Genomic DNA, 23,531 nt, shown 5'->3' on the forward strand with positions numbered 1-23,531 from the left:
GTAGGTATTGGGGGAGGTAGCAGAAAGTGAAAGATTATAGGGGTAAAAGTGAAAACAAACTGAAACATTGTTTGCAGTGACTGCCAGTTCGCTTCAATTCCAATTCAGGTTTTAATTCTAATGTAATCCACACTTTTAGGACACACTTCTAGGGATCACACTGCAGACTAAAGTCATTGCAGACTTTTGCTATGCAATATATGGAAAACTAAGTGCGTTCAGGTGAGAAGCCGAGAGGAGTGGTCTCTGCTCATCTTGGTCAGTGAATTAAGAGTGGACCAGATGCATACAATCAAGCCATGTGAAAGCAAGGAGCAGGGGGAAGTCTATGTGCAAAGCTGGGTGATGTACTATGTGCACTTCATATGTATGGATAGATTTATCTATAGATAGATACATAGATGTATCTATTCATATATCTATAGATCTATCTATATGTAGATCTATCTATCTCATTCCTTCTATCTATCTATAGATAGATAGATATGGGATAGATAGAAGGAATGGGATAGATGGATGGATTGGGATAGATAGAAGGAATATGAGAGATATATGAATAGATATATCTCATTCCTTCTATCTATCCCATTCCATCTATCTATCTATCTATCGATTAGATAGAAGGAATGAGATAGATGATAGATAGAAGGAATGAGATTGATAGATAGAAGGAATGAGCTAGATAGATGACAGATCTATAGATAGATCTATACATAGATCGATATATATTATCTATCAGTCATCTATCTGTCTATCTATTTCATTCCTTCTATCTATCTATTTTCTATCTATATTTATATCTATTTGTGTGTGTGGGTTGGACAAATGTAAAAGTGGAGGTTGGACAAGAAATTACATCACAATTTTTTTTTTTTTGCTCAATAATAGATCTTTATTTAGCTATCAAAAACACATAAAAAACGCACCTGTGCTTTCTGCCAAGAGCTGCGGATTCAGTGCAGAAAAATCTGCAGGCAAATCTGCAACGTGTGCACATACCCTTAGACAAAGTACCGTAATCATAAACTCATCAATTGAATTTCTCTCTGTACATATATATATATATATATATATATATATATATATATATATATATATATATATATATATATATATATATATATATATATAATTATACACACACACACACACACACACACACACACACACACACACACACACACACACACACACACACACACATAGAGATATATATATATATTTTTATTTTTTATTTTTTTTTATTCTTGCATTGGACATTGTAAAAGGAATCGTGTCCTTCCATTAGTTAGGTGCACGGATGTAGCCAGTAAATGAAGTGTGTGTGTTTTTTTGCCTTACTGATGTAGCTAGTACAGTGGATTGTGCTCTTTATAGCCTCAGAAATAAACCGCAGTCCATTACAGAGTTCCTAGCGTCCATAAAGTAAAATAGTACCATCCCGGACACTAGGGGGCAGGCATCCAGCATGCAAAGCCTTTTCTGTAATTAGTGTAGGTGTTGCTCCCCTACCTTATCTGTATCTTCAGCAGTAAAATCGAGCTGTCATTGGCTCGCCCACCCTCGAACGATAAAGATTACTCTGTGACCTTTGTAAAAACTGCAGTATTTGAAAAATGAATGTGTAAAAAAAAAAAACAAAAAAAAACAACCTAAAATAATGCACAAAAAGGTCGATGATATTATAATATTTTGATAGAAACAATAAATCCATAAAATAAATAATAGAAACCCTTCTCTGTTTTTTACAAGGAGACTCTTATTATTCTTATACCTGTGTGTATATATACAGAACTTTCATGTGACTGACTTTTGTGTGTTCACAGGGTAACTATCCAGAAATGATGAATAGATATAAGCAACTTTTAACCTACATCCGCAGCGCTGTCACCAGAAACTACTCTGAGAAGTCTATCAACTCCATCCTTGACTATATCTCCACTTCAAAACAGGTCTGACTTGTTTAGATGGTTTCAGTGGTCATCACAGAAAAAAAAATCTTAAAAAGCAGCTCAATACCAGTGAATTTCCCACGCCTCAGGAGCTCTTGATTTGCCCCATAGATGTATTCTGTACCTCACCATGTCAGTATTCATGTAGCCAGAGTAAATGTAGTATAATTATTGTAAATGTCAGGCTTTCCTATCATATGCGCCATTTAAATATTTAATCTTTTGAATAACAAAAAAAATCAGAACTACATTTTCCCAGCTTTATATATGCAAGCTACATTACCGGTTACCAGTAATGTCCTTCAAGAAATATGCAGCTAATAAATAATCATCTCCCGGTTGCATAGACAATAATTGCTTCCGAAGACCACCACTGGTCCGCAGTACAGGGTTCCGCATCCTCCATTTTACTGGAGCTGCAGTAGTGTCTTCTGCATGCTGCTGCTCCATTTACAGGGAACCAGTCAGCAGGATTGTGCGCAGTAACCTACAGACACTGTCAGGTCAGCGCCGTTATACTGATTACAATGATACCTGGGTTGATGAAATCCGTCTTGTGGTTGTTGTTTACTCTTTATTTTCAGTTTTGAATTAACCCCTTCCTGACATCCGACGTACTATCCCGTCGAGGTGGGGTGGGCCCGTATGACCGCCGACGGGATAGTACGTCATAGCCGATCGGCCGCGCTCACGGGGGGAGCGCGGCCGATCGCGGCCGGGTGTCGGCTGCATATCGCAGCTGACATCCGGCACTATGTGCCAGGAGCGGTCACGGACCGCTCCCGGCACATTAACCCCCGGCACACCGCGATCAAACATGATCGCGATGTGCCGGCGGTGCAGGGAAGCATCGCGCAGGGAGGGGGCTCCCTGCGGGCTTCCCTGAGCCCCCCGCAGCAACGCGATGTGATCGCGTTGCTGCGAGGGTCTTACCTCCCTCCCTGCCTGCTCCAGACCCGGATCCAAGATGGCCGCGGATCCGGGTCCTGCAGGGAGGGAGGTGGCTTCACAGACGCCTGCTCAGAGCAGGCACTGTGAAGCAGCCTGCACTTCTCCCAGATCGGTGATCTGTCAGAGTGCTATGCAAACTGGCAGATCACCGATCTGTATTGTCCCCCCCTGGGGCAAAGTAAAAAAGTAAAAAAAAAAATTTCCAAATGTGTAAAAAAATAAAAATAAAAAAAAATATTCCAAAATAATGAAAAAAAAAAAATATATATTATTCCCATAAATACATTTCTTTATCTAAATAAAAAAAAAAACAATAAAAGTACACATATTTAGTATCGCCGCGTCCGTAACGACCCCACCTATAAAACTGCCCCACTAGTTAACCCCTTCAGTAAACACCGTAAGAAAAAAAAAAAAAAAACGAGGCAAAAAACAACGCTTTATTACCATACCGCCGAACAAAAAGTGGAATAACACGCGATCAAAAAGACTGATATAAATATCCATGGTACCGCTGAAAACGTCATCTTGTCCCGCAAAAAACAAGCCGCCATACAGCATCATCAGCAAAAAAATAAAAAAGTTATAGTCCTGAGAAAAAAGCGATACCAAAATAATTATTTTTTCTATAAAATAGTTTTTATCGTATAAAAGCGCCAAAACATAAAAAAATGATATAAATGAGATATCGCTGTAATCGTACTGACCCGAAGAATAAAACTGCTTTATCAATTTTACCAAACGCGGAACGGTATAAACGCCTCTCCCAAAAGAAATTCAGGAATTGCTGGTTTTTGGTCATTCTGCCTCACAAAAATCGGAATAAAAAGCGATCAAAAACGGTCAAGTGTCCGAAAATGTTACCAATAAAAACGTCAACTCGTCCCGCAAAAAACAAGACCTCACATGACTCTGTGGAGCAAAATGTGGAAAAATTATAGCTCTCAAAATGTGGAGACGCAAAAACTTTTTTGCTATAAAAAGCGTCGCTGGTTTCACACTTGCGTTTTTGTCTGCAGCGTTTTTTGCACAAAAAAACGCATGCGTTTTTTCCCTATATTTAACATTGAAAACGCATGCGTTTTTTTTGTACACGTTTGGTCGCGTTTTCAAACGCATGCGGTTTTTTTCTGCATGCGTTAATTTTCAGAAATACAACCTGCAGTATTTTCTTGGTGTTTTTAAGCACATGCGTTTGTTTGCGTTAAAAACGCATGCATTTTTAATCGAAAAAAAACAGAAAACACACTGAAAAGCCACCCACCACCATCAAGGTGATAAAGGGATCCAAACCCTAACCCTAACTCTACCCCTAACCTCACCCCTAACCGTTTAATGAACATTTTCTGACAGTCATAGTGCCACGTATTTCAGTGCCACGTATTTCAGTGCCACGTATTTCAGTGCCACGTATTTCAGTGCCATGTATTTCAGGGCAACGTATCACGTATTTCAGTGCCACGTGTTTCAGTGCCACGTATTTCAGTGCCACGTATCACGTATTTCAGTGCCACGTATCACGTATTTCAGTGCCACATATTTTAGTACCACGTATTTCAGTTGCACGTGTTTCAGTGCCACGTATTTCAGTGCCACGTATTTCAGTGCCACGTATCACGTATTTCAGTGCCACGTATTTCAGTGCCACGTATTTCAGTGCCACGTATTTCAGTGCCACGTATTTCAGTGCCACGTATCACGTATTTCAGTGCCACGTGTTTCAGTGCCACATATTTAAGTGCCACGTATCACATATTTCAGTGCCACGTATTTAAGTGCCACGTATTTAAGTGCCACGTATTTAAGTGCCACGTATTTCAGTGCCACGTATTTCAGTGCCACGTATTTCAGTGCCACGTATTTCAGTGCCACGTATTTCAGTGCCACGTATTTCAGTGCCACGTATTTCAGTGCCACGTATTTCAGTGCCACGTATTTCAGTCACGTTTAGGGTTAGGGTTAGGGCTAGGGTTGGAGGTAAAGTTAGGGTTGGGGCTAAAGTTAGGGTTGGGGCTAAAGTTAGGGTTTGGATTACATTTACGTTTGGATTAGGGTTGGGATTAGAATTATGGGTGTGTCAGGGCTAGGGGTGTGGTTAGGGTTACCGTTGGGATTAGGGTTAGGGGTGTGTTTGGGTTAGGGTTTCAGGTAGAATTGGCGAGTTTCCACTGTCCAGGCACATCAGGGGCTCTCCAAGCGCGACATGGCGTCTGATCTCAATTCCAGCCAATTCTGCGTTGAAAAAGTAAAACAGTGCTCCTTCCCTTCCGAGCTCTCCCGTGCGCCCAAAAAGGGGTTTACCCCAACATATGTGTTATCAGCGTACTCGGGACAAATTGAACAACAACTTCTGGGGTCCAAGCTCTCTTGTTATCCTTAGGAAAATAAAAATTTGGGGGGCTAAAAATCATTTTTGTGGGAAAAAAAAGATGTTTTATTTTCACGGCTCTGCGTTATAAACTGTAGTGAAACACTTGGGGGTTCAAAGTTCTCACAACACATCTAGATAAGTTCCTTGGGAGGTCTAGTTTCCAATATGGGGTCACTTGTGGGGGGTTTGTACTGTTTGGGTACATCAGGGGCTCTGCAAATGCAACGTGACGCCTGCAGACCAATCCATTTAAGGCTGCATTCCAAATGGCGCTCCTTCCCTTCCGAGCTCTGTCATGCACCCAAACAGTGGTTCCCCCCCACATATGGGGTATCAGCGTACTCAGGACAAATTGGACAACAACTTTTGGGGTCCAATTTATCCTGTTACCCTTGTGAAAATACAAAACTGGGGGCTAAAAAATCATTTTTGTGAAAAAAAAAAAGAATTTTTATTTTCACGGATTTGCGCTATAAACTTTATTGAAACACTTGGGGGTTCAAAGTTCTCAAAACACATCTAGATAAGTTCCTTGGGAGGTCTAGTTTCCAATATGGGGTCACTTGTGGGGGGTTTGTACTGTTTGGGTACATCAGGGGCTCTGCAAATGCAACGTGACGGCTGCTGACCAATCCATTTAAGTCTGCATTCCAAATGGCGCTCCTTCCCTTCCGAGCTCTGTCATGCGCCCAAACAGTGGTTCCCCCCCACATATGGGGTATCAGCGTACTCAGGACAAATTGGAAAACAAATTTTGGGGTCCAATTTATTCTGTTACCCTTGTAAAAATACAAAGCTGGGGGCTAAAAAATCATTTTTGAGAAAAAAAAAAAAATTATTTTCACGGCTCTGCGTTATAATCTGTAGTGAAACACTTGGGGGTTCAAAGCTCTCAAAACACATCTAGATAAGTTCCTTAGGGGGTCTACTTTCCAAAATGGTGTCACTTGTAGGGAGTTTCAATGTTTAGGCACATCAGGGGCTCTCCAAACGCAACATGGCGTCCCATCTCAATTCCAGTCAATTTTGCATTGAAAAGTCAAATGGCGCTCCTTCCCTTCCAAGCTCTGCCATGCGCCCAAACAATGGTTTACACCCACATATGGGGTATCATCGTACTCAAGACAAATTGCACAACATTTTTTGGGGTCCAATTTCTTCTCTTACCCTTGGGAAAATAAAAAATTGGGGGCGAAAAGATCATTTTTGTGAAAAAATATGATTTTTTATTTTTACGGCTCTGCATTATAAACTTCTGTGAAGCACTTGGTGGGTCAAAGTGCTCACCACACATCTAGATAAGTTCCTTAGGGGGTCTACTTTCCAAAATGGTGTCACTTGTAGGGAGTTTCAATGTTTAGGCACATCAGGGGCTCTCCAAACGCAACATGGCGTCCCATCTCAATTCCAGTCAATTTTGCATTGAAAAGTCAAATGGCGCTCCTTCCCTTCCAAGCTCTGCCATGCGCCCAAACAATGGTTTACACCCACATATGGGGTATCAGCGTACTCAGGACAAATTGCACAACATTTTTTGGGGTCCAATTTCTTCTCTTACCCTTGGGAAAATAAAAAATTGGGGGCGAAAAGATCATTTTTGTGAAAAAATATGATTTTTTATTTTTACGGCTCTGCATTATAAACTTCTGTGAAGCACTTGGTGGGTCAAAGTGCTCACCACACATCAAGATAAGTTCCTTAGGGGGTCTACTTTCCAAAATGGTGTCACTTGTAGGGGGTTTCAGTGTTTAGGCACATCAGGGGCTCTCCAAACGCAACATGGCGTCCCATCTCAATTCCAGTCAATTTTGCATTGAAAAGTCAAATGGCGCTCCTTTCCTTCCGAGCTCTGCCATACGCCCAAACAGTGGTTTACCCCCACATATGGGGTATCAGCGTACTCAGGACAAATTGTACAACAACTTTGGGGGTCCATTTTCTCCTGTTACCCTTGGTAAAATAAAACAAATTGGAGCTGAAATAAATTTTGTGTGAAAAAAAGTTAAATGTTCATTTTTATTTAAACATTCCAAAAATTCCTGTGAAACACCTGAAGGGTTAATAAACTTCTTGAATGTGGTTTTGAGCACCTTGAGGGGTGCAGTTTTTAGAATGGTGTCACACTTGGGTATTTTCTATCATATAGACCCCTCAAAATGACTTCAAATGAGATGTGGTCCCTAAAAAAAAAATGGTGTTGTAAAAATGAGAAATTGCTGGTCAACTTTTAACCCTTATAACTCCGTCACAAAAAAAAATTTTGGTTCCAAAATTGTACTGATGTAAAGTAGACATGTGGGAAATGTTACTTATTAAGTATTTTGCGTGACATATCTCTGTGATTTAAGGGCATAAAAATTCAAAGTTGGAAAATTGCAAAATTTTCAAAATTTTCGCCAAATTTCCATTTTTTTCACAAATAAACGCAAGTTATATCGAATAAATTTTACCACTAACATGAAGTACAATATGTCACGAGAAAACTACAATATGTCACGAGAAAACTATGTCAGAATCGCCAAGATCCGTCAAAGCGTTCCAGAGTTATAGCCTCATAAAGGGACAGTGGTCAGAATTGTAAAAATTGGCCCGGTCATTAACGTGCAAACCACCCTTGGGGGTGAAGGGGTTAATGATATGCTTGTGCTCTAGGGCGGCCTGTGGGGAGGTGGGGGGGTCTTCATGTGGTGGTCCGATTAGGTATTCATAATGCAGCCTGCTGACAGGCTGATCCCTCACTGACCTGCCCCCTAGTTTACATAATTAATATTATATATACATTAGAAAAAAACTTCCGCAGGCAGGTGCCAGCCATGGCAGCATAATCACATGTGTAATGTGCATATAATTATGGTTGAGGTTATCCTTAAAAAACGAAATCCACTTGAAAATGGCGCCTGCCGGGCCTGCGCAGTAGCAGTTATCGGTGTATATAGAAATGACCCGATAGGTGCTACTTTGCTTGCACCATCAGCGCCATCTTGGAGGAGGATTTTATTTTTTTTCTAGCATGATGGCACCGGCGGCTCCTGCGCGGTAGCAGCTATCGGGTCACCTCTACATACACCAATAGCAGGTGCGGCGGGTGCCATTTTCAAATGGATTTTTTTTTAAATATCAGGATAACTTCAACCATAATAACTATATGCACATGCAATTATGCTGCAGTGCAGGTACCATGGCTAGTGGTGTTTTTTTTTTTTTTTTTTTTAGCATTTAAATATAATAATCATTATATTATGTTAACCTGGGGCAGGTCAGGGAGGAATCAGTGACCTATCTGCAGTCTCCATTAGGAATACCTAATCGGAGCACCACAAGAAGACCCCCCCCCCCCAAAGGCCGCCCTGGGACACAAGCATATCATGAACTCAAAACTGAAAATAAAGTTTAAACAACAACCACAAGACAGATTTCATCAACCAAGGTATCATTTTAAAGGGAACCTGTCACCAGGTTTGGCCGATATAAGATACGACCATCACCTTTCAGGGCTTATCTACAGCATTCTATAATGCTGTAGATAAGCCCCCCAATCTGACCTGTAAGAGAAGAAAAATAACTTGTATCATACTCACATATGGGGATGGTCCAGTCAGTTGGGTGTCACAGGTCCTGGTCCAGCACCCTCCCATCTTGCGATGCCGACCTCCTGCTTGCTTCACAGGCTCCCCGGCACCGCGCTCCTGCGCAGGCGTACTGATTTGCCCTGTCGAGGGCAGAGCAAATTCCTGTAGTTCAAAAAAGAAAAAAGATGAAACGCACTCACCGGTAGTAAATCCAAGTCTTTATTCCAAGTCTTTATTCGGACATAACTTAATGTGCTGCAGGGAGGGTGGTGAACACTCGGACGACAGCTGTTTCGTGCTTAATGCACTTCAACAGGTCCTCAAAGTGTAGGTCAGAATCTGATGAAAGATTAAGTCTGTAGTGATTATAGAAAGTAGAAGGAGCCAACCACGTTGCTGCCTTACATATGTCCTCAATTGGAACGTTTCCCCTTTCGGCCCAGGAAGACGCCATAGCTGTGGTGGAATGTGCCTTAACGCCTTTCGGAGGTTCCTTATTTTTCATGGTGTAGGCCAGCCGGATCGTGTCTCTAATCCATCGGGACAATGTGGCTCTTGTGACTCCATACCCCTTCTTTTTACCCTGGAAGGATATGAACAGAGCCCTACTCTGCCTCCAACTGCTAGTTTTTTCAATATATTGTAAAACTACTCTCCTGACATCTAGAGTGTGGAATCTCTGTTCTTCAGGAGTGGAGGGGTCTTTAAAGAAAGTGGAAAGATGTATCTCTTGTGACCTATGGAATTTCCCTGCAACTTTAGGGAGATATAAGGGATCTGGTTTTAAAATTAACCTGTCCTGAAATGTTAGAAGGAAAGGTGGATCTATGGATAAGGCCTGAATGTCGCTGACTCTTCTAGCCGATGTTAATGCTACTAAGAAGGCTGTTTTTAGCGACAAGTGTTTTAGAGATACTGTATCTATAGGCTCAAACGGAGGTTCTGTTAGAGAGTCTAGGACTAGGTTTAGATCCCAAGGAGCTACTCTAGGTATGTGGATAGGAGTAAAGGTACCTTCACACTAAATGATATCGCTAGCGATCCGTGACGTTGCAGCGTCCTGGCTAGCGATATCGTTGTGTTTGACACGCAGCAGCGATCAGGATCCCGCTGTGAGATCGCTGGTCGTTGCTGAAAGTTCAGAACTTTATTTCGTCGCTGGATCTCCCGCTGACATCGCTGAATCGGTGTGTGTAGGGCCGCGCTTAGTAACCCGATGTTTACCCTGGTTACCATTGTAAAAGTAAAAAAAAACAAACACATACTCACATTCCGGTGCCCGGCGTCCGCTTCCCTGCACTCCTCCTGCATCCTGTGTAAGTGCCGGCCGTAAAGCAGAGCGGTGACGTCACCGCTCTGCTCTGTTGGAGATGCCGGAGATGTTCGGCGCTGACACAGGATGCAGGAGGAGTGCAGGGAAGCGGACGCCGGGCACCGGAATGTGAGTATGTGTTTTGTTTTTTTTTTACTTTTACAATGGTAACCAGGGTAAACATCGGGTTACTAAGCGCGGCCCTGCGCTTAGTAACCCGATGTTTACCCTGGTTACCAGGGGACTTCGGCATCGTTGGTCGCTGGAGAGCCGTCTGTGTGACAGCTCTCCAGCGACCACACAACGACTAAACAGCGACGCTGCAGCGATCGGCATCGTTGTCTGTATCGCTGCAGCGTCGCTTAGTGTGAAGGTACCTTAACTCGTTCACAGGCCGTAATGAAGCGGGACACCCATTTGTTACCAGCAACATTATGGCCATAGAGGGCACCCAGAGCGGACACCTGGACTCTTAGTGTATTAACCGACAGACCTAACTCTTTCCCTTTCTGTAGAAATTCTAGGATAGATTTTATTGGAACTTCTGATGGGTTTGAACCTGTATGGAACTGAAGAAATTTTTTCCATATTTTGGTATGAATCTTTGTGGTAGATGGTTTCCTGCTAAGCAGGAGTGTATCAATTAGGCCTTTTGAAAACCCTCTGGAATTTAATATCTGCCTTTCAAATTCCAGGCCGTCAAGTGGAGGCTGTCCACTTGGGGGTGGAAGAAAGGTCCCTGAGAGAGTAGGTCTGGGATTGAGGGAAGGACCCATGGGTCTGTCACCGACATTGATTGTAGGCGCGAGAACCATGGTCTCTTGGGCCAGAATGGTGCTATCAATATTATCCTGGCTTGTTCTTCCCTAATTTTCCGTATTACTTGTGGAAGCAGAATTATCGGAGGGAAGGCATATGCTAGTTTGAATTGCCAGGGTATCTGAAGAGCATCTAGAAAGTCCGGGTGGTCTGCACGGGACCGAAATGCAGATTTTTGCACTTGTCTGTTCAGTTTCGTAGCAAACAGGTCTATCTGGGGCCTGCCCCATAATAATGTAATTTTGTGAAAGATGTGAGGATTTAGACACCATTCTCCTTGATGTAGAGTGTGTTGACTTAGAAAGTCTGCCTGTTGATTGCTCTCTCCTTTGATGTGGACCGTGGAGAGGGACAACAGATGCTTTTCGGCCAGGATCAAGATATTCTTTGCGGAAGACATTAGAGCGTCTGATCGAGTACCGCCTTGTTTGTTTAAATAAGCCACCGTCGTAGTGTTGTCTGAACAGACTCTGACGTGATTTCCTCGAAGCTGTGGGAGAAATTGACGCAGTGCATAGTTTACTGCATTCAACTCTTTTAAATTAGATGAATATAAGATTTCTTCCTCATTCCATATTCCTTGGCAGAAGCTATCCCCCATATGTGCGCCCCACCCGTAGGGACTAGCATCAGTAGTCAGTGTGGGATGGCATTATCACCCAAGGGACACCCGCCGTCAAATTCCTATTATCTAGCCACCACCCCAAGGAAGCTAGGACCTCCTGTGATAACGTTATTTTTGATTCGAGGTGTCCTAGGAATTTTCTCTGTTCCCGAAGGATTTGGTGTTGCAATGTTCGGGTATGGAGTTGTACCCACTGGACGGCTGGAGTACAGGAAGAAAGGGATCCTAATAGGGACATTCCTTCCCTCAGGGACATTCGAGGTTTATGAATGGCAGCCACTACTTTCCCCTCTATTTTAGATATTTTTTCCCGAGGGAGTAGACATTTTTGTTTTGTGGAATCTAGATGGAACCCCAGAAATATCTGGAGGGAAAGTGGGATAAGTCTGGATTTTTCAGAGTTGATGATCCAGCCCAAGTTTTGTAAAGATGAGACAGTGTCCGCTAAACGTTCAGCACACTGAAGGGACGAATTTCCTACAACTAAAAAATCATCCAAATAGGGGATGATTAAAGTGTCCTTCTGAGGAAGGTAGGCCATCACCTCTAACATTACTTTGGTGAAGATTCTTGGTGCTGTGGAAAGACCAAAGGGCATGGCCGTGTACTGGAAATGATGAATCTTCCCATCGAGTTTTACTGCGACTCTGAAGTATTTTTGATATCTGTTATGGATAGGGAGATGGTAGTAGGCATCTTTTAAATCAATGCCGCCCATCTTACAATTTGGAAAAAGGAGTTTAATGGCAGATCTGATAGATTCCATTTTAATCGTATAATTTTTAATAAACGTATTGAGTTTTCTAAGATTTATAATTGTTCGGAATGAACCATCGGGATTAGGGATTAAAAATAATGGAGAGTAGAACCCACTACCCTCTTGTCCCCTTGGTACTTTAACTAAGACATTTTTATTTAAGAGACTTTGGATCTCTAATTCAAGGGCCCTTTGTTGTATTGGTGAACTAAGGACTGTTAAAATAAAAGAATCATGGGGAATTTGGAGGAATTCTACTTTAATTCCTTCTTTAATAATATTTAGAACCCAGGAATTTAACGTAATCTTTTGCCATTGGGGAAATAAAAATTTTAACCTACCCCCTACTGGGGTGTCTGGAGTTTTAATATTTATTGTCTCTACGGAAGGGGGGGCCTTTAACCCCTTAACGACCGCCGATACGCCTTTTAACGGCGGCCGCTAAGGGTACTTAAACCACAACGCCGTTAATTAACGGCGCTGTGGAAAAAGTGAATAGCGCCCCCCAGAGTCGGATTTTCTCTGGGGTCTCGGTTGCCGAGGGTAGCCGAGACCCCAGAGAACATGATTCAGGGGGTTTTTACCGACCCCCGAGTTGCGATCGCCGGTAATTAACCGTTTACCGGCGGTCGCAACAACAACAAAAAAAAACGCGATTTGCCTTTTAATTTCTCTGTCCTCCGATGTGATCGCACATCGGAGGACAGAAATGGGGTTCCCGATCGCCCCCGATAGCCCCCCAATACTCAACTATTTCCCCCGGTGCTCCTCGTGGCTCCCGATGGGCGCCGCCATCTTTTTCCGGGGGAAAAATGGCGGGCGCATGCGCAGTGCGCCCGGCACCCGGAAGATCTGTGGGGTCTCGGCTGCCGGGGGTAGCCGAGACCCCAAAGAACATGATCGGGGTCGGTTTTTACCGACCCCTGTTTTGCAATCGCCGGTAATAAACTGTTTACCGGCGACCGCAAAAAAAAAAAAAGCGATGTCATTCTCTGTCCTCTGATGTGATCGCACATCAGAGGACAGAGAAATAGGGGGATTTGGGGACCCTGTTATACTTACCAGTGTCCTTGGGTCCTCCTGCTTCTTCTGCTGGCCGCCGGCTTCTTGCTTCGGTAAGAAAATGGCGGGCGCATGCGCAGTGCGCCCGCCATGATCTGCCGGCCGGCAGAGGAAGATTCTTCCACTTGTTTTATTTTGGTCACTGTGAGATCCTATCACAGTGATCAAAATAAAAAAAATAGTAAATAACCCCCCCCCCCTTTATCACCCCCTTAGTAAGGAAAAAATAATAAAATTAATAAAAAAATGTATGAATTTCTATTTTCCAATTAGGGTTAGGGGTAGGGTTAGGATATGTGCACACGTAGAATGGTTCTCTGTGGATTTTTCCGCAGCGGATTTGATAAATCCGCAGGGCCAGAACGCTGCGTTTTTCCTGCGGATTTATCGCAGATGTACCGCAGTTTTTGTGCGGATTCCCCTGCGGTTTTACACCTGCGGTTTTCTATTATCGAGCAGGTGTAAAACCGCTGCGGAATCCGCAGAAAGAATTGACATTCTGCGGAATGTAAACCGCTGCGTTTCCGTGTGTTTTTTTCTGCAGCATGGGCACAGCGTTTTATGTTTCCCATAGGTTTACATTGTACTGTAAACTCATGGGAAACTGCTTCGGACCCGCAGCTGCGGAAACGCTGCGGATCCGCAGCAAAATCCGCAACGTGTGCACATAGCCTTAGGGTTAGGGCTAGGGATAGAGCTTGGGTTAGGGTTAGAGCTAGGATTAGGGTTGGGGCTAAAGTTAGGGTTAGGGTTGGGGCTAGGTTTAGGGCTAAAGTTAGGGTTTGGGCTAAAGTTAGGGTTAGGGCTAGGGTTGGGGCTAAAGTTAGGGTTAGAGTTGGGATTAGGGTTTGGATTAGGGTTGGCATTAGGGTTACATTTGGGATTAGGGTTAGGTTTGGGATTAGGGTTAAGGCTAGGGTTGGGATTAGGGATATGGGTGTATTGGGATTAGGGTTAGGTTTTGAGGTTAGGGTTGAGATTAGGATTAGGGGTGTGTTAGGTTTAGGGTTTTGATTAGGGTTATGGTTAGCTTTGGGATTAGGGTTAGGGGTGTTTTGGGGGTTAGGGTTGTGATTAGGATTATGGATCGGGTTGGGATTAGGGTTAGGGGTGTGTTGGGGTTAGGGTTGGAGTTAGAATTGGGGGGTTTCCACTGTTTAGGTACATCAGGGGGTCTCTAAACGCCACAGCCAATTTTGCGCTCAAAAAGTCAAATGGTGCTCCCTCCCTTCTGAGCTCTGCCGTGGGCCCAAACAGTGGTTTACCCCCACATATGGGGCATCAGCGTACTCGGAATAAATTGGACAACAACTTTTGGGGTCCAATTTCTCTTGTTACCCTTGTGAAAAAAAAAATTGGGGGGCTAAAAAAATCTTTTTTGTGGAAAAAATATATTTTTTTTATTTTCACGACTCTGCATTATAACCTTCTGTGAAGCACTTGGGCATTCAAAGTTCTCACAACACATCTAGATAAGTTCCTTGGGGGGTTTAGTTTCCAAAATGGGGTCACTTGTTGGGGGTTTCTACTGTTTAGGTACATCAGGGGCTCTGCAAACGTAACATAATGCCCGCAGACCATTCTATCAAAGTCTGCATTCCAAAACTGCGCTCCTTCCCTTCCGAGCTCTGCCATGCGCCCAAACAGTGGTTCATCCCCCACATATGGGGTATCGGCCTACTCAGCGTAAATTGCGCAATAAATTTTGGGGTCCAATTTCTCCTGTTACCCTTGTGAAAGTAAAAATTTGGTGGTGAAAAGATCATTTTTGTGGAAAAAATATGATTTTTTTTATTTTCATGGCTCTACATTATAAACTTTTGCGAAGCAGTTGGGGGTTCATAGTGCTCACCACATATCTAGATAAGCTCTTTGGGGGGTCTAGTTTCCAAAATGGGGTCACTTGTGGGGGGTTTCTACTGTTTAGGTACATCAGGAGCTCTGCAAATGCAACATGACACCCGCAGACCATCCCATCAAAGTCTGCATTCCAAGCGGCGCTCCTTCCCTTCCGAGCCCTGATGGGTACCCAAACAGTGCCCCCCCACATATGGGGTATCAGCGTACTCAGGACAAACTGGTCAACAGATTTTGGGGTCCAATGTCTCCTGTTACCCTTGAGAAAATAAAAAATTGCAGGCTAAAAAAATCATTTTTGAGGGAAAAAAAGGATTTTTTATTTTCACGGCTCTACGTTATACATTTCTGTGAAGCACTTGGGGTTTAAAGTGCTCACCACACATCTAGATAAGTTCCTTAAGGGGTCTAGTTTCCAAAATGAGGTCACTTGTGGGGAGTTTCTACTGTTTAGGCACATCAGGGGCTCTCCAAGCGCGACATGGTGTCCGATTTCAATTCCAGCCAATTCTACATTGAAAAAGTAAAACGGCACTCCTTCTCTTCCAAGCTCTGCGGTGCGCCCAAACAGTGGTTTACCCCCACATGTGGGGTATCGACGTACTCAGGAGAAATTACACAACAACTTTTGTGGTCTAATTTCTCCTGTTACCCTTGTCAAAATAAAAATTTTGGGGCAAAAAGATCATTTTTGTAGAAAAAATGTGATTTTTTTATTTTCACAGCTCTACGTTATAAACTTCCGTGAAGCACTTGGGGGTTTAAAGTGCTCACCACACATCTAGTTAAGTTCCTTAAGGGGTCTAGTTTCCAAAATGGTGTCACTTGTGGAGCGTTTCCACTGTTTAGGCACATCAGGGGCTCTCTAAACATGACATGGCATCCGATCTCAATTCCAGCCAATTCTGCATTGAAAAAGTCAAACGGCGCTCCTTCTCTTCCAAGCTCTGCGGTGCGCCCAAACAGTGGTTTATCCCCACATATGGGGTATCGGCATATTCAGGAGAAATTGCACAACAAAATGTATGGTTAAATTTCTGTTTTTACACTTGTGAAAATAAAAAAATATGGTTCTGAATTAAAATGTTTGCAAAAAAAGTTAAATGTTCATTTTTTCCTTCCACATGGTTTCAGTTCCTGTGAAGCACGTAAAGGGTTAATAAACTTCTTGAATGTGGTTTTGAGCACCTTGAGGGGTGCAGTTTTTAGAATGGTGTCACACTTGGTTATTTTCTATCATATAGACCCCACAAAATGACTTCAAATGTGATGTGGTCCCTAAAAAAAAATGGTGTTGTAAAAATAAGAAATTGCTGGTCAACTTTTAACCCTTATAACTCCCTAACAAAAAAAATTTTGTTTCAAAAATTGTGCTGATGTAAAGTAGACATGTGGGAAATGTTTTTTATTAACTATTTTGTGTGACATATCTCTCTGATTTAAGGGCATAAAAATACAAAGTTTGAAAATTGCAAAATTTTAAAAATTTTCGCCATATTTCCATTTTTTTTATAAATAATCGCAAGTAATATCGAAGAAATATTACCACTAATATGAAGTACAATATGTCATGAAAAAACAATCTCAGAATCAGCAGGATCCGTTAAAGCGTTCCAGAGTTATAACCTCATAAAGTGACAGTGGTCAGAATTGTAAAAATTGGCCCGGTCATTAAGTACCAAATTGGCTCTGTCACTAAGGGGTTAAACATAGTACCACTTTGTTTTCCCTCTCTTGTGGCCCACCGTGACGGTCTTTCATTTTGTCTTCTTTTGCCGAACGGTCTCCTTCTAAAGGTCTTCCTATAAAAAGGAATTGAGGGATCAGGGAAGGCTTTTTTCCTTTCTTTTGCTTTTTTGAGGATTTCATCCAAAGCTTTTCCAAATAAAAACTCACCCTCACACGGAATAGCACAGATCTTGGCCTTCGACTGTGTATCCCCCTTCCAGCTCTTCATCCACAACGCACGTCTGGCATTATTAACCAGACCTGCTGATCGTGCCGCGAGGCGAAGAGAGTCAGCTGATGCGTCAGCCATGAATGCTGCTGCTCCTCTAATTAATGGTATCGCATCTCGCAATTTTTGTCTGAAGACCCCCTGTTCAATTTGCTGATCTAACTGATCAATCCAGATAAGCATGGATCTAGCAGTGCATGTACTGGCAATTGTTGGTTTGAATATGCCTGTAGCTTCTCATGCTCTTTTTAATGACGATTCCGCTTTCCGATCCAGAGGATCAGAGAGTAGGCCTGCATCTTCAACTGGAAGAGCTGATTGTTTCGAGGTGGAGGCGACTGCTGCTCATCGTCACTAAAGGGGTACTTCCTTTTGGAGGCTGATGGGAGAAAGCCCCTCTGGTCTTGTTTTTCCCATTCCCTCTTTATCAATGCCTTAACGGCAGGAATTACTGGGAAGGCTCTTCTTTTCCTCTCTGCTAACCCTGCAAACATGATGTCTTGTGCAGTTTGGTCATCTTTTGTATCCTCTCAACCTATCGTATTTCTGATGGATTTCACTAGGTTGTCGACCCCATCAAGGGGAAAACAAGACCGACCTTCAATGTCAGACGGCACTGAAGAAGAGGATGACGCCTGCGAGGAGTCTGAGTGGATGACGCCTTCATCATCGGACTCAGAGCTGGATACTACTTTCTCTTTACTGGTTTTTTTAGGGGGTGCGCTGGCTTGTGTAATGGCCTGTAATTCTTCCCTGATTATGGCCCGTATATCCGTAACCGACATAGATGGACTCTGCATGATTTCGGTAATACATTGGTTGTAGAGCTTTTTGGGGTAGGAATCTGGGAGAGGTTCATCACACAAAGCACACTGTTTGTGTTTGGACTTTTGTTTCTTTTTGGCCTGGGTGAAGAAGATATTGTGGAAAGAGTGTCAGCTTTATAGGCAGAGAGTTTTAACACTCACCCAGTGAAGCTGTACGGTACCGGATCAGGTTGCCGAAGCGCTTTCCTGGATCTTGAATCCGTGGCATCGCTTCTGCGGCTGGCATCTGAGGATCTCCTGCTGGCAGGGTCACCTCCTGGGTCCACCGTCTTGCCTGGGGATGACATGTTGCATCGCCTGTGCGCTTGCAACCATCCCCCTTTTTATAGGCTGATATCCGTTTTTTTTTTTTTTTTTAGCGGTGTACTGCGCTTTCCCTCACCGCTGTATGAGTGACCCGGAAGTGCTACCGAACACTTCCGGGCGAGTATGGGGATCGTTACACTGCTCTGCGCATGCGCGGCCGCGATCTTGCCTCGGCCTGCGCTATGGAGCGGTGTACCGGCTGCTGCTGTGCCACAGATCCCGGCCTTTTATATATCGGTCCGCGTCTGGAGCCTCCTTTTCAGGCCGCACACCGCAGCGTTGCTCTTTGGGATCAGGTGGCCTCTTCCGGACCCAGCCATCCCACATGCCGGACAGACGAGGGGGGAGCCGTCTAACGGAGTCTCCCCCGACGCTGCTTCTGGACCGCATCCCCTGCCGTTCCAGCAGAGACCCCACTAAGTAGCTACATAGGAATAAATACAAAACCACCAATTGTGCGGTAAAACGTGCTAATATCAGAGTATAATATAAAGTAGCAGGGGTTGGGGTAGGCCCCTCATAGAATATAATGTAGCCACCTCATAGAATATAATGTAGCCACCTCATATAGTATAATGCAGTCCCCCACAGAATATAATATAGCCCCTCAGAGTATAATGCAACCCCCTCATAAGGTATAATGCAGCCCCCCTCATAGGGTATAATGCACCTCCCCCCACAGAATATAATACATCCTACCCTCATGGTGTGTAATGCAGCTCCCCTCATAGGGTTTAATGCAGCTTCCCCCCCCCCAGAATATAATGCAGCATAGGGTATAATGTAGCCGTCCCCCCCCCCCCCACACACACACACGATATAATGCAGCCTCCCCTCATAGGGTATAATGCAGACTACACACACACAATATTATGCAGTATCCCCCCTCAATATAATGCAGCTTCCCCTCATAGGGCAGAAAGCAGCCCCCCCTACACAGAATATAATGCAGCCTCTCAGGGTATAATACAGCCTCCTCCCCCACAGAATACAATGCAGCCTCCCCTCATAGTGTAGAATGCAGCCTCCCCCCCACAGAATATAATGCAGCCTTCGCTCATAGGGTGTAATGCAGCAAAGAATATAATGCAGCCTCCCCCCACACACAGAATATAATGCAGCCTCTCCCCACACACAGAATATAATGCAGCCTCCACTCATAGGGTATAATGCAGTATCACCCCACAGAATATAATGCAGCCTCCCCTTATATAGTATAATGCCGCCTCCCCCCAGAATATAATGCAGCCTCTCCTCATAGGGTATAATACAGCCTCCCTACACACACACGCACGCATGCGCGCGCGCATTCTATAATGCAGATTCCACTCATAGGGTATAATGCAGTATCACCCCCACAAAATATAATGCAACCTCCCCTCATAGGGTATAATGCAGCCTCCCCCCCACAGAATGTAATGCAGCCTTCCCTCATAGGGTGTAATGCAGCAAAGAATATAATGCAGCCTCCATCACACACACAGAATATAATGCAGCCTCCCCCACACACAATATAATGCAGCCTCCCCCCACACACAGAATATAATGCAGCCTCCCCCCACACACAGAATATAATGCAGCCTCCCCACACACAGAATATAATTGAGCCTCCCCTCCACAACAGAATATAATGCAGCCTCCCCTCATAGGGTATAATAGACACACACAATGTAATGCAGCCTCCCCTCATAGGATATAATACAGCCTGTGATGTAGCCTATAACATAATTCAGCCTCCCCTCATAGGGTATAATACAGCCTCCCCCACAGAATATAATGCAGCCTTCCCCCCCACAGAATATAATGCAGCCTCTCCTCATAGGGTATAATACAGCCTCCTCCCCCGCAGAATATAATGCAGCCTCCCCTCATAGGGTATATTGCAGCAGCATAGGGTATAATGCAGCAGCATAGGGTATAATGCAGCACCCTCCCACAGAATATAATGCAGCCACCCCTCATATGGTATAATGCAGCCCCCCCCCCCCCCCCACAGAATATAATGCAGCCTCTCATAGGATATAATGCAGCCTCCTCCCCACAGAATATAATGCAAAGTATTCGGCCCCCTGGAACTTTTCAGCCTTTTCCCACATATCATGCTTCAAACATAAAGATAACAAATGTACATTTTTGGTGAAGAATCGACAACAAGTGGAACAGAATTGTGAAGTTGACTGAAATTTATTGCTTATTTTAAATTTTTGCGGAAAATCAAAAACTGAAAAGTGGGGCGTGCAATATTATTCGGCCCCTTTAACTTAATACTTTGTTGCGCCACCTTTTGCTGCGATTACAGCTGCTAGTCGCTTGGGGTATGTCTTTATCAGTTTTGTACATCAAGAGACTGAAATTCTTGCCCATTCTTCCTTGGCAAACAGCTCGAGCTCAGTGAGGTTTGATGGAGATCGTTTGTGAACAGCAATTTTCAGCGCTTTCCACAGATTCTAGATTGGATTGAGGTCTGGACTTTGACTTGGCCATTCTAACACCTGGATACATTTATTTGTGAACCATTCCATTGTAGATTTTGCTTTATGTTTGGGATCATTGTCTTGTTGGAAGACAAATCTCCGTCCCAGTCTCAGGTCTTTTGCAGACTCCAACAGTTTTCTTCAAGAATCGTCCTGTATTTGGCTCCATCCATCTTCCCATCAATTTTAACCATTTTCCCTGTCCCTGCTGAAGAAAAGCAGGCCCAAACCATGATGCTGCCACCACCATGTTTGACAGTGGGGATGGTGTGTTCAGGGTGATGAGCTGTGTTGTCTTTACGCCAAACATATCGTTTGGCATTGTTGCCAAAAAGTTCGATTTTGGTTACATCTGACCAGAGCACCTTCTTCCACATGTTTGGTGTGTCTCCCAGGTGGCTTGTTGCAAACTTTAAATGACACTTTTTATTGATATCTTTGAGAAATGGCTTTCTTCTTGCCACTCTTCCATAAAGGCCAGATTTGTGCAGTGTGCGACTGATTGTTGTCCTATGGACAGACTGTCCCACCTCAGCTGTAGATGTCCGCAGTTCATCCAGAGTGATCATAGGCCTCTTGGCTGCATCTCTGATCAGTCTTCTCCTTGTTTGAGATGAAAGTTTAGAGGGACGGCCGGGTCTTGGTAGATTTGCAGTGGTATGATACTCCTACCATTTCAATATGATCGCTTGCACAGTGCTCCTTGGGATGTTTAAAGTTTTGTAAATCATTTTGTATCCAAATCCGGCTTTAAACTTCTTCACAACAGTATCACGGACCTGCCTGTTGTGTTCCTTGGTCTTCATGATGCTCTCTGTGCTTCAAACAGAACCCAGAGACCATCATAGAGCAGGTGCATTTATACTGAGACTTGATTACACACAGGTGGATTATATTTATCATCATTAGGCATTTAGGACAACATTGGATCATTCAGAGATCCACAATGAACTTCTGGAGTGAGTTTGCTGCACTGAAAGTAAAGGGGCCGAATAATATTGCACGCCCCACTTTTCAGTTTTAGAATTTCCACAAAGATTTAAAATAACCAATAAATTTTGTTCAACCTCACAATTGTGTTCCACTTGTTGTTGATTCTTCACCAAAAATGTACATTTGGTATCTTTGTTTGAAGCATGATATGTGTGAAAAGGTTGAAAAGTTCCGGGGGGCCGAATACTTTCGTAAGGCACTGTATATATTGTGCCACAGTATAATGGAATCATATAGTGCATCCTGGTGTATGGGCGCCCTCCCCATCCTGGTTTATTCCCCTCTCCCCGCATCCAGGTGTGTGTCCCCCCGACATCCTGGTGTATGTCCCCGCACCCTGGTATATGGCCCTCATCCTTGCATATGGCCCCCATCCTGGTATAATGCTTCCATGTATTCAATGCAAAGAAAAAATAAATGTCGTCTTTGTGCTTTGAACAGGTTAGCAGTGAGTGGTGAACACAGCTGACAGGCTGAGATCACTGCTTCATGCAGCCGCAGATACTCACTCACTCCACTCTCTGGCACTGTATCGCCCCGGCAACTCCTGTCATGACACATGCAGTGAAAGAGCAGTGTGTGTGATGACCGGGGAAAGTGAAGCCCGCCGCATACAATGTATGTTCAGTGCCCAATCGGCACTCTGTTATTGACACATGGCGCCACTAAATTGAAAGCCTACCAGCTGTAATGCTTCTTAAGCAAGTTCTCATGCTATATGGATAAAATGTTCTGCACAAATAATGGCTTCATGTTTTGACCATTTGATTCCAGTGTCATATAAAAATTGTCATAGATGAGTGTCTGATGGAATTTGTGAATGTTACTGGGCAGCATCAGAGCCAGCTGTCAGTCAGTGCCAGGGTGTGGTTCCAGCCGCCAGTCATTTATGTGCTGCGCGGTGACTGAGGCTGCGTCGGCTGTACTCCTATGACTTGAAAGCCCAAGGCTGCTGGGAAGATGAAGTTCATTTCCTCCTGGCAGCGGGGCTCTCAGTGCAGCGCCCAGACGGTTTCAGAACGCTATTAGCCTGCAGATTAACCTCATATCTGCTTAATAGCCTTTTTACATGACCGGTTTTCTTTTATAAAGTGCCCTGGGCGACGGTAACAGTTTACATTTCGTAGGCTCACTTTTTGGTAGATTTTCTATTAATGATCGGTGGTGAATCTAAAGCTTATGGCAGCGTTGCATTGACATTTTGTGGGTTTTTTTCTTTTTTCTGTGCTCTTTCCCAAGGTGGACCTTTTGCAGGAGTTTTATGAAACCACACTTGAAGCTCTGAAGGATGCGAAGAATGATCGGTTATGGTTTAAGACAAACACAAAGGTAATATGCTAGATTGCATTAGTTACCAACTTCTGGGCAGCATATTGTATTTTCCTGAGATCTAAACTCACCTGGAGCTTTCTGTTTGCAGCTTGGTAAGCTGTACTTGGAACGTGAAGAGTTTGGAAAATTACAGAAAATTTTACGTCAGCTACACCAATCGTGCCAGGTAATTATTTTCTACCTTTGTCACATTACTGGAATTTTTATATTTCTGTTAAAGGGTTATTCTAAGTTTGGAAGTTTTCCCCTATCCCTGAGATGGGGAATATCTTTCCAACTGCTGGGACTCCTACTGATCTCAAGACCTGGGGGTCTTCAGAGCCCCTTGTGAGTGGAGTGGTGGTCAATCAATGCACGACTTCTCCAT

At 43.7% G+C, this 23,531-nt stretch overlaps 1 protein-coding gene across 2 annotated transcripts in view; it reads left to right on the plus strand.

Moving 5' to 3' along the window:
* COPS2 (COP9 signalosome subunit 2) overlaps positions 1–23,531 on the plus strand; it is a 115,043-nt gene that overhangs the window by 49,934 nt on the left and 41,578 nt on the right. Inside the window, exons 4-6 of one of the 2 annotated variants that reach the window (XM_077263714.1) lie at positions 1,827–1,952; positions 23,072–23,161; positions 23,253–23,330. In XM_077263714.1, coding sequence (XP_077119829.1) covers positions 1,827–1,952; positions 23,072–23,161; positions 23,253–23,330 — 294 coding nt within the window. The remainder of the gene's footprint in view (positions 1–1,826; positions 1,953–23,071; positions 23,162–23,252; positions 23,331–23,531) is intronic. The other variant, XM_077263715.1, reaches the window with a different exon arrangement.

The sequence above is a fragment of the Ranitomeya variabilis genome, chromosome 5 (assembly GCF_051348905.1).
Source record: "Ranitomeya variabilis isolate aRanVar5 chromosome 5, aRanVar5.hap1, whole genome shotgun sequence".
In the NCBI taxonomy this organism is placed as follows: Eukaryota; Metazoa; Chordata; class Amphibia; order Anura; family Dendrobatidae; genus Ranitomeya; species Ranitomeya variabilis.